This window comes from Nipponia nippon, unplaced genomic scaffold (assembly GCF_047370975.1).
Source record: "Nipponia nippon isolate SJK-2023a ecotype South Korea unplaced genomic scaffold, ASM4737097v1 scaffold_8, whole genome shotgun sequence".
NCBI lineage: Eukaryota > Metazoa > Chordata > Aves > Pelecaniformes > Threskiornithidae > Nipponia > Nipponia nippon.
In genome coordinates, this window is record NW_028262402.1 from 49,048,877 (window position 1) to 49,067,596 (window position 18,720).

Consider the following 18,720-nt stretch of genomic DNA (forward strand, 5'->3'; position numbering starts at 1 on the left):
TGGAAAGAAATCGGTTTTTAGCCCATCTTGCCCATCCTGTGCTTTCATGTTATTTGCTGTTGTGGTGTGGTTGGCCATATCCCGGGCCAGTCTGTGTGTTCAACCAGGCTGAAACCACTGTTTTGTTTAGCTGGTGATTTCAAAACACAAAAGAGAAATGTGGTTTAGAATGTAAATGTGTGTTGGGCTTCCAGCATGCAGTTGCTAATGCATCGAGCTGTGTTCGCTGGCCTGATCCAGCACTGGCTGGAGTCATGAGTGTTTTGTTGTTGACCTCTGAGGGAGCCTCATCAGGTCTGTCATGGGCGGCTTGCATGGAGGCACACAGAAGAGTGTGCACAGGCTGGCCTGTGTTTGGATGCATAGTTGCTGCGAGAATGAAACTAAGGAAATACATGTGAAAGAATGGGATTTATTTTAAAAGATATGAAGGAAAAGAGCAGGTACTTCAAAGCATGTCCATCAGCAGTCGGATCATTTTTTGCTCCCATGGTGTATTATTTTTCATCCATTTTTTGTTTTCCTGTTCAGTCCTTAGATTGGGTTTTTTCTGGGCATGGACTTCGTGCTTACATGTATTTGTGTAGTGTCTGCAACAGTAGAGCGCTGATGTCCCATAGGACATGAGAATAATAAGTAAACTGATTTATGTATTTTAAATCAAGTCAACTGAAAGAGGTAACTGTTTTTTTTAGTTAAGTTACATGTCAGAATCGATGTTAATTTTCTATTAATATGCCTTATTGCAGAAGTTTTCTGACCTGTGTATGTGAACAGCTCATTCCCAAGCTTCCTGATTCCTCTGCATGATTTTATGCAGCAACATAAATTATGTTGCCATTGACAGCAAAACACTGAATGATATTTTTAACGACAGACCAGCAAGAATGTTAATACATGTTTTGGCACTGTGTAATGCTTGAAAAAAGTTTGTTTTTTTTTTTTCTTCCTTTTTTTTTTTCCCCTTCATTCTTGTAAAAGGCATCCAGGCTGTTTTATTTCTATCCAGCAGTTCCAGAATTAGAAGATATCCCATTCTCCACAAGTATTGATTACTTTGCCATATGGGAGACTGAAAACTTTTCTCCACCTTACCTGTTGTCACAGTTTGATGGTGCACTAAACACAGCTTTAAGACCACTAGTGACAAGTTAAAGGAAACAGCAGCCATGTGATGCAAAGTGCTGATTTGCTATAAACTTGGTCTCTGCTTCAGATTGTTTAAAAACATTGATAGATTAATTCTGCACCAGCAGCCAGATCAGGTACTGCCTCTTTTCCTGCTGCTGACATACAGAAGACATAAAAAGCGCAAAGCTGGCATAAGGTCTGTATCGTGTGCTCTCACTAATTCAACAAAAATGAGATTGTGTGCCCAGGTCTGGCATGGGCCAGGTTAGTGTGGCCGGGTTGCTAACGGTGACGTGTAAATGGTCTTGCTGCCAGCTGTACCTTTAAATGAGAGGTGAGCGTTGCCATCCTGTGCTGAGGAAGAAATTAGTAGATGCCTTCATTCTGTTCATCTTTATGATTTGCAGTGTCACTGGGGGGTTTCTTGCTCTTGGCTGAATTCCTGCAGCCACCTACGTGTGATCAGATAAAGTGTCTGGGCTTCTGTGTTTGGCACTAGAATATATTTCTGAAATGTCTGGTTGTTCTGGTTGAAATGTCAAGTTATGCTGTATTTATGTGCCTTTTGATCTTCCATTATGATTTAATCCCTTCAGTACCCTGGTTGTTGCTTTGCCCAGCCGTCACCCTGTATACTAGTACAGCAGTGCAGCATGAAAGCTTTACGTGACACTTGCATCGCAGTGTTATGCTTTTTTGACCGCCTCCTTGCTGCATGCCATGCTGTTTGTGGCCTAAAATTGTGCCAGGCTTCCCTCACAGCCTTGGTGAACCATAAGTTCCTGCTGTGTTTGTGCTTGCCATCTTTTTGGCAATGGTGCTTTGCAGCAGGGATGAAAGCAATATGAGCTGGAAGAGCTGACAGAAGCTAAACAAAAAGCAAAGGGCTGGCTGAGAGGGTGCAACAGTAGAAACGGGACTGTGGAGGGCAATTTTTTGTGATAAGATGATGCTATAGAAAATAAGGACCTGGGAAGCGTCTGGGCATAATGGGTATGCATTGAATGAAATGCATCAATATGTCTAATATGTGTTTCTTTTTAAAGTGGATAACAATTAGAGGCAACTTAGCAGTGCAGAGCAGCATAGAGAGACATGATAGATCTACTAACCCTAGCCAGCAACTACGCACCACACGGCCGCTCGCTTACTCCCCCCTGGTGGGATGGGGGAGAGAATCAGAAGAATAAAAGTGAGAAAACTCATGGGTTGAGATAAGAACAGTGTAATAATTGAAATAAAATAAAGTATTATAATAATAATAATATACAAAGCAAGTGTGCACGATGCAATTGCTCACCACCTGCTGACCAATGCCCAGTCTGTCCCAAAGCAGCAGTCACTGCCCCCCAGTCAACTCCCCCAGTTTATATACTGAGCACGACGCCATGTGGTATGGAGTAGCCCTTTGGCCAGTCTGGGTCAGCTGTCCTGGCTGTGCCCCCTCCCAGCTTCTTCTTGTGCACCTGGCAGAGCATGGGAAGCTGAAAAGTCCTTGACCAGTGTAAGCACTGCTTAGCAACAACTAAAATATCGGTGTGTTACCAACATTATTCTCATACTAAATCCAAAACACAGCACTGTACCAGCTACTAGGAAGAAAATTAACTCTATATCTCAGCCGAAACAAGGGCACATATGTATGTCATTACCTGTTACTGGGTTACTTCTTTTTAGAGGAATTATATTTGGTTTTGAGGTAATAAGCAGTATTTTAGATGCTTGTTGTTTTGTTTTGTTTTTTTTTTTTTTAATTCCATTGGATTCTAATTCCTTTTCCTGGGGCCAAGTCTTGCAGTTCTCAACAAGAAACTTTTTCTTTTGCCTGTGTCTCTGAAGAGAGTGAGCGTGTGTTGAGGCTAGTGAGGAGACAGAAGGTGTAGCTTATTTTGAGGCATCAGCTTTGGGAAAATGCCAGTGTATGCAATTTCAGAACCTCCCAATACATCAAATGTACTTCAGTTTGCCACCACGGGAGGAGTATTGCAATAAGTTTGACTGAAAACCCACAAGGTTTAAGGCTGATGTCTGATTAAAACCCAACAAAATACAGCACAACCCTTCATCTTGCCTCCTCTTCAAAACAAGTAAAAATAAACGAGTTCCGAAGTCAGACAGGTTAGAGCTCAGCTTGTGCATGAAAACAGCTGTACAGAAACAGAGGCTGTGCTGAATTATTTAGTGGAGCCTTCTGGCGTGTTGCTGGCCATTTTGTATCACCCAGCTATCGTGTAATCAAGGCCAAAGGCTTGTTAGGCCCTTAGAAAAGCCAAAATAGTTCCAGGTGCGGGAGGTGGGAGAGGCCAGGCAGGGAATTGTTTGGGTGGTAAGAAGTTCCTGGTGCTGTGTGTTAGGTGACTGTGTGTGGGGTGCTTTCAGAACAGGGTGGACAAAACCAGCCTTTGAGGAATAACCTGGGCAGCGTTGATCCTGCCTTGAGGCAGGGGAGTCAGCTAGTTGACTTCTCAGGATCTCTTCCATCCTTCTTGTTCTTTTTTGCTTGGAGTGTACTTTTGCCATTGGTTTGGATGTTAACAGAATGTTTTTTATTTTCCAGTTTATTTGGGCTACTTAGCAGTCAAAAAGGTGGCAACAGCTTCTACCAACACGTATTTTTCCTTTTAAAAAGGCACCGCATCTAAACCAAAGTGGTGAACTTGCTGCTATTTCATATCGAAAGAGGGCAGCTTATCGGTCTTCATTAGGAAATTTCTGTGTTAGTCATTTTCTCTTCAAGGTTGTGCTGGGACATTGCTAAAAGTATCCTTCAGATTATATTCTGAGACACAAGTGGTCACTGAACCCTTTTTTCTCACTCTTTTGACAAGAACGGAGAGCTGCCTCAGCTGCTAGTTGTTGGGCTTCCCTTGTGCTGTCTCGGCCTGAGTGAACATGGGGGAGATGTTTCTTACTTGTGCCCAGAGGTGTCTGCGCATACGCTTCCTCTGCATTTCATAGAATGGTTTGGGTTGGAAGTGACCTTAAAGATCATTTGGTTTCAACCCCCCTGCCATGGGCAGAGACACCTTCCACTAGACCAGGTTGCTCAAAGCTCCATCAAACCTGGCCTTGAACACTTCCAGGGCTGGGGCATCCACAACTTCTCTGGACAACCTGTTCCAGTGCCTCACCACCCTCATAGTGAAGAACTTCTTCCTTATATCTAACCTACATCTACCCTCTTTCAGTTTAAAGCCTTTATTCCTTGTCCTATCACTATGCTCCCCTGTAAAAAGTCCCTCTCCAGCTTTGTTGTAGGGCCCCTTCAGGTACTGGAAGGCTGCTGTAAGGTCTCCCTGGAGCCTTCTCTTTTCCAGGCTGAACAATCCCAACTCTCTCAGCCTGTCCTCATAGGAGAGGTGCTCCAGCTCTCTGATCATCTTCATGGCCCTCCTCTGGACTTGCTCCAACAGGTCTGTGTCCTTCTTATGTTGGGGGCCCCAGAGCTGCATGCAGTACTCCAGGTGGAGTCTCACGAGAGCGGAGTAGAGGGGCAGAATCACCTCCCTCAACCTGCTGGCCATGCTTCTTTCGATGCAGCCCAGGATACGGTTGGCTTTCTGGGCTGCAAGCACACATTGCTGGGTCACGTTGAGTTTCTCATCAACCAACGCCCCCAGGTCCTTCTCCTCAGGGCTGCTCTGAATCCATTCTCCGCCCAGCCTGTATTTGTGCTTGGGATTGCCCTGACTAATGTGCAGGACCTTGCACTTGGCCGTGTTGAACTTCATGAGGTTTGCATGGGCGCACTTCTCAAGCTTGTCCAGGTCCCTCTGGGTGGCATCCCGTCCCTCAGGCGTGTCAGCTACACCACTCAGCTTGGTGTCATCTGCAAACTTGCTGAGGGTGCCCTCAATCCCACTGTCCATGTTGCTGACAAAGATGTTAAACAGTGCTGGTCCCAATACCGATTCCTGAGGAACACCACTCATCACTGATCTCCACTTGGACATCAAGCTGTGGACCGCAACTCTCTGAGTGTGACCACCCAGCCAATTCCTTATCCAGTGAGTGGGCCATCTGTCAAATCCATGTCTCTCCAAGTTAGAGACAAGGATGTCGCGTGGGACAGTGTCAAATGTGTTGCACAAGTCCAGGTAGATGATATCTGTTGCTCTTCCCTTATCCACCAACACTGTAACCCCGTTGTAGAAAGCCACCAAATTTGTCAGGCACGATTTGCCCTTAGTGAAGCCATGTTGGCTGTCACCAGTCACCTCCTTGTTTTCCATGTGCCTTAGCATAGTTTCCAGGAGAATCTGCCCCATGATCTTGCCAGACACAGAGGTGAGGCTGACTGGCCTGTAGTTCCCTAGGTCTTCCTTTTTTCCCTTTTTAAAAATGGGGGTTATATTTCCCCTTTTCCAGTCAGTGGGAACTTCACCAGACTGCCATGACTTCTCAAATACGATCAAATAGGAGCAACTTCATCCGCCAGTTCCCTTAGGACCCATGGATGCATCTCATCACACCCCATGCACTGGTGCACCTTCAAGTTCCTTAGATGGTCTGGAACCAGATCTTGTCCTGCAGTGGGTGGTTATTCATTCTCCTGGTCCTGCCTTTACATTCTGTGACTTGGGTGGTGTGGCTAGAGCACTTGCCGGTGAAGACTGAGGCAAAAAAGTGATTAAGTACCTCAGCTTTCTCCATATCCTGGGTAATCAGGTCTCCCATTTTCCTTCTGGAGAGGACTCACATTTTCCCTAGTCTTCCTTTTATCACTGACATACTTATAGAAGCTTTTTTTACTGCCCTTGACATCCCTGGCCAGATTTAATTCTATCAGGGCTTTAGCTTTCCTAACCTCATCCCTGGCTGCTCGGGCAATTTCTCTGTATTCCTCTCAGGCTATGTGTCCTTGCTTCCACCCTTTGTAGGCTTCCTTTTTGAGTTTCTCACAAAGCTGCCTTATGCTGAAGAAGTACCTACAAATACTTGGTGTGTAAAGCTGGTATTGTTTGGAGAATCTGCCGTGGTGCATTTCCCACATGCAGGCGGTGTCTTGTGCACAGGTGCGGAGGCTGAAGACCAGTGTTTTACCTGGTGCAAATGAGTGAGGTTCTCAGCATGCTGGAGTTTTGCAGTGTAAATCAGCAGAGGACTGGCTCTTCTGTATGTGCATATTTAATTTTTATAAAAATCTCTGTGTAGGCTTTTGGATAATGTGTAATACTAAATATGACTGTATCATCACATACCTTGTTTCCAGTCTGTACATGGAATTATGCTTGTTGTGTTACTCTGGATAGAAAAGAAATTAATTATACTTAGTTGCTTCTTCTCTTAAGTCATTCAATTGGGGAAAAACCCCCTATTTTCATTTAAGATGGTATTAGCTATACAGTTAGAAAGTTAATGCTTAGAGAGAAATGTTCAGTTTTTATCTCCTATTTTGTTTTTCAGCTTGTTACTCCTTTCCTTCCCTGGATGTAATTGCTGTTTCATTGCCTGTTTAACCTTGAATCCCATTGCATTCCATTAAAATAGGGCACATGCTTTCTTAAACACGTCCATGACAATGTTTACTGCAGTCTGTTGACAAGAACTGTCTGGTGGACTGTCTGGTGGACATTATAAAAATATCACTGAACATTAGAAAGGCATGTTTATAACTTTGACCTTGTTATTAATGATTTGAGTATGATTGTTTTGTGTTTATTTACAATTTCCCTACTGCTTTTTTAGCATCTTTTGTGTAGGATTGTTCATAGTTGCAGCAAAGATCATTAAAACTGTATGGCTGCTCAGGGAAAATATCTTGCCACTATTCTTGTCTAAGCACAAGTAAAATATGTTAAAACAATTCACCTTAAAATATACAGATTTTCTGAAGTGAGTCTTTTGAACAGTGAAGAAGTATTTATGTTAAATTGTAGTGGCTAGTGGCAGCTTACATAGTCCAAAAAAACCCCGTTATTACTAGCAATACTTCGGGATTCGCATTTACTTTGAGATGTTGGGACTTGCATTTTGGGAACAAATAAGCTATTTTTTTTACCCCTGCACATAGATATTTGTCTTAGAGCATGTAATTACAAATATGGGGTCTGTTTGTACCGTTGCATTTACAGATAATATCCTTGGAAACACTGGGTAAAACATTATTTCTCAAGCTATTATGTTGCTTATATAGTTTGGTTAAGACATTTTTAGCATACTCAGGAATGTATTATTTTTATGGTAAAAGGCTGTTGGGAAAATAGATTTATCCAGGCTGTGTATGCAAGGATAGGGACCAATTGTTGAAGTTTAAGTGTTAGCCAGCACAATGGCCTGGATCTGGAAGTCCACTAAAGGTCTTCTTGCGTTGCACCTGTTTTGCTGGGGCAGGTTGCTGGTGAAGAACATGATGTTACCTAAATGAATTCAAAGTGGAAGAAGCTTGGTTCAGGTTAAGGGCCAGTTATTTATTAAGGTGCGGGGTGACTTGCAGCAAAGTGGGGATAAGGCACGCTGGAAGTGCCACAGTCGCCCCTTTGACCTCTCCTGCCTGCCTGGATGCCGTTGTGCCTCAGCCGTGAGGGTTTGCTACCTCTCTTCCCCTCTTCTCCTCGTGAGGACCGTGCCCCAGGCCCTCGCTGGGATGCAGAAGAAGGTCAGAGTGCGGCTGGAGGTGGGAGCTCTTCTTCTGAGGCTGTGGGGAGTCTGGTTTTTGCTGCTCCCTGGCCGGGACATGGGGCTTGGGGGACCCTGCTGCTGTGTGCCCGACCCGGTCGGCTCTCCAGTGCCCTAGAGAAACCAAAGGAAAACATATATCTGAAAAACCTGTTTGGTTACATTGAAAAAGTGCATAGACCTATAAATCCTGTTAAAAACACAAACCTTCCTAATCTCCTCCTTTGTGCCAGTGCCAGGGCAGTGTTTTCACTGGTGATAAAAGGTATGCTTACCTTTGTGGATCCCAGAGAGGCCAAAGCTGCCAAACACTTGCTCAGCCACAGGTTTAATGTGTTTAGAGTTGGGTTGGTGTCTCTGTTAATGTCCCCGTAGTTGTAGCCTCCTCTTCCCAATCCTTCTGCATGCTTTTTTGTTTACTTCAAGGATTGCAATGGTAATCTTGGCTCTCATTAAATCAGTGGGAAAACTCCTCCTGGCTTCAATGGACCAAGGGTTTCTCCCATGGTCTTTTTCTGCTGTACAATTTCTGATATTGTTTTGCAGTCGGAGATGTTGATGTGGCTGCCTAAAGTTCTTTGCTGTTACAGGCCTGGATGGTGTTTGAGGGCTCTCCAGTTCCCATGTGTCCTTGTGGTGATTTGGTAGAGCTGAGGTACTTGTTTTGAGCCACTCAGGTGTAAATCTAAGTAAGATAATGGCTGGCTGGTCTCAGTAAGTGCCCTTTGACTTTAAAATTTGCTTCCTCTACTGTCCATCAGAATCAATACTGTGTGAACTTTAGGGCAAGGAACTTCCCCAGCATCTACTGGAGAAACCAGCTGTGACGAGGGGCTGTGTTTATTTGCCGAGATGGTAAAGTGGCACATCCTTCCCGCTGCTTTGATTAAATAGGGATTCAACTATCTGAGGTCCACATGGTCCTTGAGAAGCATGCTTAAGCATACCTACACATAGAAATAAGCCTGTAACTCCCTGTTACATTTTTCCAAGTTCATGAGGATATAAATAAGCTTGTTAGGGAGAAGAAGGAGTGGGAGAGAGGTTGAACTGTTGTTAGACAAATGAACTTGTGAAAATAGTGCCAAAGACACCTAGCAAGTGATGGATTGTCAGGAATCTGGCCCAGTGAAGTCTTCTGGGTCCACGCTCTCACAGCTGCCCTGCATTCAGGCCACTTGGCCAGTTTTCCAAAGATGAGGTGCCTGTGTGACTTATCTAATTTGGGTTTTGGTACCTAGAGGATAAGTGTTAAGCCTAAATTGGTTCTATATTTAGAAATGCAGAAGAAATACGCCAGCTGGGATGTGTTTCCAGCTTCAGTGTCTGGAACAAGCTCAGAACAAACATTGCTCGGTAGGATCACCGTGTCCCCATTTCAGGTAGTGTGTATATAATTTATTTCTGTTGGTTTTGCTCTTTTGTGAAGATATGTGAATTAGGGCTTAACTACCTACTTTTAAATGCTGATAACTATAATTTTAGCCTCTTTATGCTTTAGTGATGGGTCAGTGTCAGAGGTCTTTTGCAGACTTGAGGAGGTGCTTTGGTTGTGCCTTGCAGAGTGGGGTGGGCAGCAGTGGAGAAGTGCTTTTCCCAGATGTGGTGAGAGTGATGCTGAACAAGTGTTTTCTGTGAGTATGCATTTCTGGAAGTGCGTTTCACTGTTGTTTACTTACACTATTTAATTGTTCTAATAGTCTAGTGGATATATGTTTTCAGTGACAGCCTGGATTGAGCACCTGGGCTCTGCCAAGAAGAAGCTGTTTTACAAAAGAGGTAGCATCTCCCCAAAAGCTCTGGGAAAGCCTTATGAAGCAGAGAAGCATTGCTTTGGTGGAGGAATATGTTACTGAGTCTCATTGCAAGACCTAGCCCACTTCCCTCCTTCTTGTGTGCCTTGCTAGGAAAGGAGGAGGAGGATGGAGCTGGAATTCCTCCCACTTCTGTTGCTCTCCAAGCTCATTTGTCTGCAGAGGAAAAATCTGTTCAGGTAGTTCCTGCTGCAGCCTGCTCCCTGGGCTGGGCTGGCCTTGTCTGAGGGAGCCAGGAAATAAATGCCTCTGCAGGGAATGGGTATAATGGAAAGATAGAAATTATCCTTCAGATTTAAATTATCCCTCAGATTTAAGCTTTTCTTAAAGGGCTAATGTACGACTTCTGGGTTTTTGCCTGGGTGAACTACCTATGTGTGTGCAAAGAAGCTCATAGAGATCAAGTTCGTACAAGTTTCTGAAGTTCTATTGCACTTTTCTAACACTGAGCTTTAACAATTGCTACAAAAAAAACTCCAAAGTAGACTAGAATAGACTATTTCAGTTGGAGGGGGACCTATAACGATCATCTAGTCCAACTGCCTGACGAATTCAGGGCTGACCAAAAGTTAAAGCATGTTATTAAAGGCATTGTCCAAATGCCTCTTAAACACTGACAGGCTTGGGGCATCAACCACCCCTCTAGGAAGCCTGTTCCAGTGTTTGACCAAAGTAGTTGTGGCACTGAAATTTCGTTTTATTTACAATGTATGTATTTTTCAACATTTTCTATATTGGTCTTTCCAGGCTGTTCTTATACAGCCTGGTACACCCTAAGTTGTTTTTTGGTTTTTTGTTTTTTTTTTTTTTTCCTTCTAATAAAGTTATCTGCATCAGTCTCTTCCCCAGACCTTCACATGTCAAGTGCTGGGGTGTGTGATCCTTGCGAGAATTTTTTGGCCCACAGCTCTTCAATGTCTTGATCAAAGTTGTGGAAGAAATGTACAGTCGTTGCTAGTAAGGTTGGCAGCTCTCAATAAAACAGTGGATGGCCTGTGTGCAGAGCTGATAGCATGGTAAAGCCAATGCCCTTGAGTGATGTGCATTTAAATGCAGCTAAAGGCAACTACATCCAAAAAAGAGTGCAAAGAGCTCTTCAAAGAACTAAATAAGCTGGCAGACTTTTCCTTCATCTCCTCTTCCTCCTTGTCCGCCCTGAAAGGCTGCATTTTGGTCCGGCTCAGGAGCGGGATGAATCCTTCTGCCTTTTCCAGCTGCAGAGTCTGGAGGAGACTCACAACATGCATCACTTTCTCCAAGTATTTTTCTACCTAGTAGTTTCCCAGAATGGACTGCAGGTGATCTTTGTTTGAAGAAAAAAAAAATAGTTCAGTAACAAAGTTGGCTTCACACAGAGAAAATGAACAGCGTGCTAATTACAGTGCTGTCTCACTGCAGCTCGCTTCACAGCTGTGAAAAGGAATGGGAAAGCACCCCTGATGTGTGCATAGACATACATGAGGACACTTCTTGCAGCAGCAATAAAAGCATCCTCAGAGAGTTCAGTGGAATTCTTGTTTTCATGTGTGTAATGAACGAGCCTCTGCCAACAATTTTTGGAGGGAATTGCAAGTGGTCATAAGAGTGGAAAAGACTGGTCTGCCAAATAAACACATTTGTGCCAGCAGTGCAAATGGATTCTGGGTGCAGCCATCTTGATCAGTCACATCTGTTTGTGATATTGTCTAGCTGCATTACAGCATCTTTTTTTTATTAGTGCATATATATAAGGATTTAGATTATATGTACACTACATATGCAACATACTGTCTAATAATTATATTAACTGTACAATAACTATATTAAAATCTAAAAAAAATATTTTGCAAATGTAGGAAAGGAATTGATCAAACATAGCATGAGGTTATTCTTTATGGTTTCACTCTGTCCTATGAACTCCATTTCTTCAGCAGTGTATAGATCCCTAACGCTTTTATTGGAAGTGTTGCTTTACATTAAACCTAGCATTAAGTAGATGTAATTCTGCGCTAAGGGAGGACTGTGTTGGAGGAAGAGATGCTTAAATATATAGGTTTAAATGTAGTACTAGATATATTTAGAACAGCCATGGCGTTCCCTTTAACACCAATAATTTTTTTTTTTTCATGCCTTTTCCAAAGGGTGGCTAGCGTATCTTACCTTATAAAGATCAAGGCTTCTGTGGAGGCTAGTATTAAAGTGTGTCCAAAGTACAGTAAGTATGCCTTCCCAAATACAGGCTATGACAGGCTCTGCCGTGGGTAGGTCTGAAGCCAGGGTGAAGGCTGTAGCTCAGAGGAGAGGATGAGGTGGGCAGAAGGGCTGATATGTGGTGGAAGAGGACTTGTCCTGTGAGAGGGCAGGCGGCAGCGTGGCTGGCAGAGGACATGGCCGGATGGGACAAGCATTGTGCAAAGTAGTGGACGGACAGAAAGGGATGAAAGTGTAGGGGTGAACTCCATCAGTAGTAGGATGCAATTGTAAAAGATTTTCAGGTGGTGAGAAGGGGAGTTGACATAACTGCACCAAAGGTATCTCAGAGAGGAATATGTGAGAAGAAAAAAGATACTTTGAAGCCAGAGGAAAAGGCATTTGTGATGGGCTGAACAGCAAACTGATGCATGTTTTAGTAGTGGCAGTAGGGAAGAAGGTGATGGAATTGAGCAACATGAAACGAGAACGTCTGAAGACAGGATGGATGCGATGGCAAATGGCAAGTGCTGGAGATGACGATAGGAGCTTGTCCTCTGTGAAATAACTGTTTCTGATGCCAGGTGTGGTAACCATCCAGCATCAAAAAAGGTGCAGCTTAATATTCCTCTCTGAAAGTTACTTTCTCTGTTATCTTTGATTCTTCTCTAGTGATACAGTGTTTAACCCTCTTTTTGGATCATGTGGGATTTTTCCAAATGAATCACTTAATTGTTTGGCCAGATAAAAGCTAGCTGCCAATTTGCCTTCCTTCTGTAAAATATTTGCTTAAATTACCACCAGTTTCTTCTTCTGGAGGGTTGTAAGGAGTGGGTTATGAAAAACCTTTTTATCATACATGCATGAGCTTTCCACTCCATCTTTTCCCCTCTTGCTTTTTTCCTTCACCTATTATAAGACAAAGAGTTGTGAAATTCTCCCTCATGCCTGTACATTATGCAGTGTGATCGGTTTAAGATGTTCCTCTGTCCTTACTGAGTCTAAATTAACATTTTTAAAAAAGGAGCAGTATAATCCAATGGCTACAATTTGACCTTGATTTTTGTCTTTTTCAAGAGTAGGCTTATGAAAGGAGAAATATTGCCACAAAATATCTCCCTTGTTTTATGTAGTTAGTGCAAAGAAAATGTGAAAGCTGGCTGGCTGTGTAGTCCCTCAGCCTTAGGGGTCCAGAGGGTATAGAGGTGGTTTGGGAGTTGTGGCCGCAAGTGCCTGTGTGGAAGAAATTCTGCTGTGTTCCTGTCCACCAGGCTGCTGTCAGCTAAGTATCCACTGGAGCAGTCTGTGGAGTGTCCTCAGGGACTTACCCTGTTCCTAACTCCCCAAAATAGCCATCCGTAGTATTATCCAACAGACAACAAGGGCTATTCACAACTAACATAAAAAGATTTAAAAAAAAAAGGACGACAAATGATTATTATTAATATTTATTTATATAATATCTATATTTTATATTTATGTAATATTAATTTATATAATATTTAAATAATAATATTTAAATAATAATATTTAAATAATAATATTTAAATAATAATAATAATAATAATAAATAATAATAATAATAAAATTCTGAGTATAACAGTGCAAAACCCCCAAAGAGAAATAGGAGAAAACACTTGGCAGTTATAATAACACTTCAGGCTACTAAAAAGAGGTGCGTTACCAGTTTCTGGGGATGACAGGCATGTTTGCTCTCGATACCAGACTCCTAATGTTGTTTACATCTATCCTTACAGGAACAATCCTATCTAAGGAAGATTTTGTGCCTGAAACCAGCCTTTGCCTCTTCATCCGTAGTTCAATAGACCCGCCTGTATTTAAGAGGAAAACAAATGCAGGATTCGCATTGTTACGAGTGACGAGAAAGATGTCCTTGGGGAAGGCAGGCAAAGATGTGATGTCGTGGGGCCGGCAAGAGTCTCACTGCAGTAAAGTATATGTTTGCCATATAATGAACAGGGGAAGTAGCCGGATGCTTGTCAGGATGGTCAGGGGCATAACTGCAGTTTTCAGCCATGGAAATTTCTGTGCTACCGTGTTGTGCTTTGGTGCAGGTTTTTCCCAGGCTTGTTTATGGAGCTGGTGGAGTCAGTGCTGTGGTAACTGTTTTGCATAGAGGAAGGGCAGGCATCATTTGGAAGTGTGAACAGCTGAGATGTTCTTCTGCAGTGTGTTTTCCAGAAAACACCATTTCTGCCAGATGTTGGGGCAATTCCGTCTTGTTTAGAACAACTGTGGCAGCCAGGGACCATGGTGGAGCGTGCTGTCTTCCTCTTTGAGGAAATGCAACTTCATCTAAATTTCCTCCCTCAGACATGTCAGACATTTGTTATTGTTTGCTGCTTCTCAGATCCCTTTCCTGTTCTTTCTTAAAGCTATTGTATGACAGATTTTTCTTGGCTGGTTGCTTTCTATTTACTATAAAGAAACCCATGGGCAGATATCTGGGAACTAGTATTTTTTGAAACCAGCATAGTCAGTTGTAGAATTGCTTCAGTGCTTTTGTTTTGTAAACTGAGTCTAAGATCATGTCAAGCACTTTAGAATTTTTTAATTTTTTTAAGACAAAACATGCTTTTGTAAATAGCAAAATACTTGGGTTCATTGACTTGCTTGTTCTAGTGCATTTTAAATAAAAAGACAGTTGTATTTGTGTAGGTCAGGATGAAAGGAATTAATTGGAAGACATTATTTAAAAGGCAGGTTTTTAAATCACTTTTACTTGTGCAGGCATAAAACCAGTGTTATTTTCTAAGTGCCAGTAGAAAACTGCAGATTTCTCATTGGATCACAGCCTCTGTATAGGAGAATTGAAAAGCTTATAATAAACTTACATTTGAAGTATATATCGATGGGTTTGTTGGAGATGAGAAATTTACTGGATGTTTCTGAAAGTGCTTACATTTTTCAGGGACAGGTGACTATAAATGCAAAATTTGACAAAGACATTTACCTCCCAGAGGATGCCGAGTTTTACTTTGTTTATGATGGATCCCTGAAGAGGCACATAATGTTTGCTGAGCGAGTTAGTGTCAACACTCTTCGGTCCATTGTTCCAGGTGAGCGTTACCTCCTGTTCACGTTTTTCATCTCTTTGCTATGCCCCACCCCCATTTCAAAGCTGGGCACAACTGGACGATTTGTTATAACTCTGTTTTATGGCTCTGTAATAGAGGAAATGCAGGAATTGAATGATGTCCTTTAGGATCCAGGCTGAGTTTGACTGACCATAGGTGGTCCTGCCTTTTGTAGCAATCCACACCAGCACAGCATCAGGTGTAGACAGTGTTACTGGGCTTGCATAGTTGGGTGTGCATTAAAGTGCAATCTTCAGGGATGACATAATTTTTAATGTGAATTAATTCTATGCCACAACTGTTCACTTCTGGGCATCCTAACACCTACAGAAGTCATGTTTTTGTCTTAGCTTTCCCTGGGTGCAGTAGTCAGCCTGGCTTGCAAGACCCTCATGGTGGAGGTGTGTGATGCTTGGAGCTCTGCTGGAGCTGTACACAGTGCAGAGGTGTCAGGGAAACTGTGTCAGGGTGCCTCGCTGCAAACAGGGGATTTGAGTTGCCTCCCAGCCAGGTCTCTGCTTTGGCCTTGTGCCCCTCGTGGATGTAACATAAACACTGGTTGTCACCTTTATTGTGTGCTTTGTGGCCTTTTAATTTGTGTGAGTAGAGGGCTATAGACATGTTGTACCTGTGCAATAGGATCTGCTTGTTACTTGTTCTTGTGTTCTAAAGGGGATTTAGAGCTTGAAAATAACTGCTGAGTAAAAAAAGGGAAAGTTCGCTGCTGTTACATGGTGCCTTCTTTGATCCTGTAAATGGTAAATGATTGTCATGGGATACAACTGGAGAAAATGCAATGCTAGGCTTATTCCAGTTCCAGTGTAGCAAAGTCTCTTTTTCTTTTTTTTTTTTTTTTTTAAGAGGCCTGAAATGATACTGTTAAATGATTGCTTTGGGGCTATGAATAAAAACAGAAGGCAACAGGCAACATTTAATCCTCTGCCTGTTCCCAACAGAAGCCATGAACAGATGAAAATAAAGTGTGAGGTTAAAATATAGCCCTGCTGATGTTAGTGTTGTTTTGTAGTGGCCAAATTAAACATAAGGGAATGCAGAGCACTTTAAAAACAACTGCAGATGTGGTAAGTACATGCTTCCTTCTGCAGCTACTAGATTGCATATATACTTGTAGTTATTCAGGGATATGTTGGAAAATTTAGATTTGCACCCATAGTATGTCATGATCAGCTCTCCAGTGAGAGGTACAGCTTACACCTTTTTTAGATGTATAACATCCACCCTCACTGACATGGCAAAGGAGGAGGAGGAATGCATGAGGTGCTTAAGAGGTTTGAGAGACAAACTCCGTTGGACTTTGAGGGTCCCAGCTGTAAGTTAGCAAATTGATAAAAGCATTTAACCAAGTCTGCCAAAAGCATGAAGCATGCGTTAGTTAAAAGCTTCTGGGTTTTGGCCTACATGGAGACACTGGGTAGGTACAAAATGGGTGTTAATAAATAGATATATTACTCAGAGTTCCTGTTGCAGGCCACTCTGCCACTCTTTTCATGAGCATTTCATTATTCTTAATTCTTATCCAAAAACCTTCAGGCTTTTGATTTGTGGGATTTCATCCTGATGTGGTTACCTCTTCTTTCCATTGTGGTTAAAGAACCTTCACCTAGAAAGACTGGTTCTAGAATTAATTATGTCAGTATAATTGGGAGGACTGGCAGTTCATAGTCTAGTCGAATCCAAGTTCATCACCAGAAATGGTTGGTGGATGCGCTACGACAAATAGATATAATTAGAGGGAAAAATAAAATAATTCTGGATGAGTAGTCACAGCTTTTAGAGGCGGGGAGGAATGAGAAAAAAATAATGTGTTTTCTGACCATAGGTAATGCTGGTGATTAATTTAAATTATAATTACAGGCCATGGATGCCAAGAAGCAGTTTCTGTCTCTGTGTTAATGTACACAAGGGGATACTCACCTGTGGTCCTCGGCAGCTGTCCCGTCACTTACAGAGAGAATCTGTCTTGCAAGTTGTCTCGCTTTCTGGTCGATCACGCAGAATGTGTCACTGCCGCTAGTCACAAGATGTTGCTGGATAAGTTTGGGCTAAGGATAAAAGATCTGCAGTCCCTGGATAATGATTTGATGATGGCTGTTGCTCATGAAGAATTGCCATTGACCTGGAACGTCCTTGGAAACTGCTCAGAAGGTGGTAAGGTTTTATTTTAAGTTGGAAAGCTTTTAACGGTGGTTTGGTGCACGGTTCAGAGCAGAGTATTTCACCATTTTATTTCAGGTTCTCAACCTTTGTGCTTTATTTTGTGGTTAAGATGAAAAATTGTTCAAGTATGAGAGGGGTAGTCAGAAATTTGATTTGTGCCCAGAGGTTTAAAAAGGATAATAATGGTTATTGTAACTCAATCTCTCCAATTTTGTGCCTTGACTCACTGTGAATGCTGTTCTTTATATATAAATAGACTCTGCCTTTGCAAGATTAAAGAGCTGTCTGTTTAAAAAAAGCAAGAACTGTAGCAGTGAAGTATTGCCACCATGATTCCAACCAAGTGAGATATTTTAATTACGCAGACAAAAAGGAGACAGTCATAAAACAGAAGAATGCATTACTGTAGGCATTCTGATGTACAGAGTAAACAATTTTTATCACGGTTCTGTCAGTATTTATGCTTTATTTATGACTATGATAATTCTTTGGGGAGAGTATCATTAAACAAGTTTTGTGGCTTTTTTTTATTGTAGAGGAAGCGGGATGAAAATATACATGAAACTTTACATTAGGGTATGCTATTGAAAAATTTTGTAACAAAATCAGGTGAAATTTTCCTGGCTTCAGGTTTCATTGCAAACAGAAAACTGTAGTTAGGTTTTGCTGAAGAGTATAATTTTTTTTTGCAGACCCAGCTGATTTATAGCTGAGGTTGGAAACCGTGTTAAACTTGATGGCTTCACATGTTTTTCATTGAAAATTTGGTACTTTTGGCTGTTTTCCTTTTAGTACTTCCAATTGCTAAAAATTGGAGAACCGGCAGTTCCCATATGAGCCAAACTGAAAGAGAGATTCATGCAAGCTTTTGCAAAGTAAAAACACAGCACTTAGCTCGTTTCTTTGGGTGAAGGCTTTTTTCCTGTCTTAAATCTTTCTAATTCTTAATGACAGATAGCTTGAAATCTGCTACTGCGTTCCTCAGGAGAAGGATGGTTTTTATCTGTCTGTTGTAAACAGCTCTTTCAAGAGATGTAAAAATAAATAGCAGGTCTCATTCAAATATTGGCTAGACAGGAGAGAAAAAAAGAAGTGCCATTACTTGTTTCATTTTGGTGTGTAGTAAATATTTGTTCACATTACTCAACTGCTGGAACGGCTGTTGGATCTTAGCAATGAAGACCTTGATTCAAAGCCTGAAGAAATCAGCTATAGTTTTGTTCACAGACTAGGCTAGGCTTTTCATCAAAACCAGTTGAAGCCCCACCCAGAAGCATCAGCAGGATACCGGTGGTACTGATAGATGCTTGGGCAAAGTCACCTGGGTACCTGCTTGCTTGAAACATGGGTAAGTTTATGCTGGGTGTGTTGTGAGTCTGGAGGGTCGGAGATCAGCTCAGCTGGTACCACACTAAGCTCTGCCAGGGCAGCTGCTATCCAAATAGCAAAATTCTTTAATTTTTAGTTATGCTAATTGTTAATTTTAAGAAGTACTGCAACATTTGTATGGGAAAGAGTATGTTACCCTCATGAGACTTTTCCAGGACTCATATTTTTTTTGTTTCTGTGTCTTTTTCATAGTTTGTTCACTTTTCAGATTTAAATATTATACATAAACAGAATCTGAATACAGCGGAAAAGCAGGGACATGTGCTCCAGTCACTATACGAAGTCTCTGTGAATGTTTGAAATGTCAGACGTGCATGTCCTGG

General features: G+C 42.1%; 1 protein-coding gene across 3 annotated transcripts in view; it reads left to right on the forward strand.

Moving 5' to 3' along the window:
- ARHGEF28 (Rho guanine nucleotide exchange factor 28) overlaps window positions 1-18,720 on the forward strand; it is a 128,886-nt gene that overhangs the window by 15,729 nt on the left and 94,437 nt on the right. For 2 of the 3 annotated variants that reach the window (XM_087742246.1, XM_087742245.1), the window contains 2 exons: window positions 14,665-14,812; window positions 16,706-16,999. In XM_087742246.1, the coding sequence (XP_087598372.1) occupies window positions 14,665-14,812; window positions 16,706-16,999 (442 nt within the window). The remainder of the gene's footprint in view (window positions 1-14,664; window positions 14,813-16,705; window positions 17,000-18,720) is intronic. The other variant, XM_087742247.1, reaches the window with a different exon arrangement.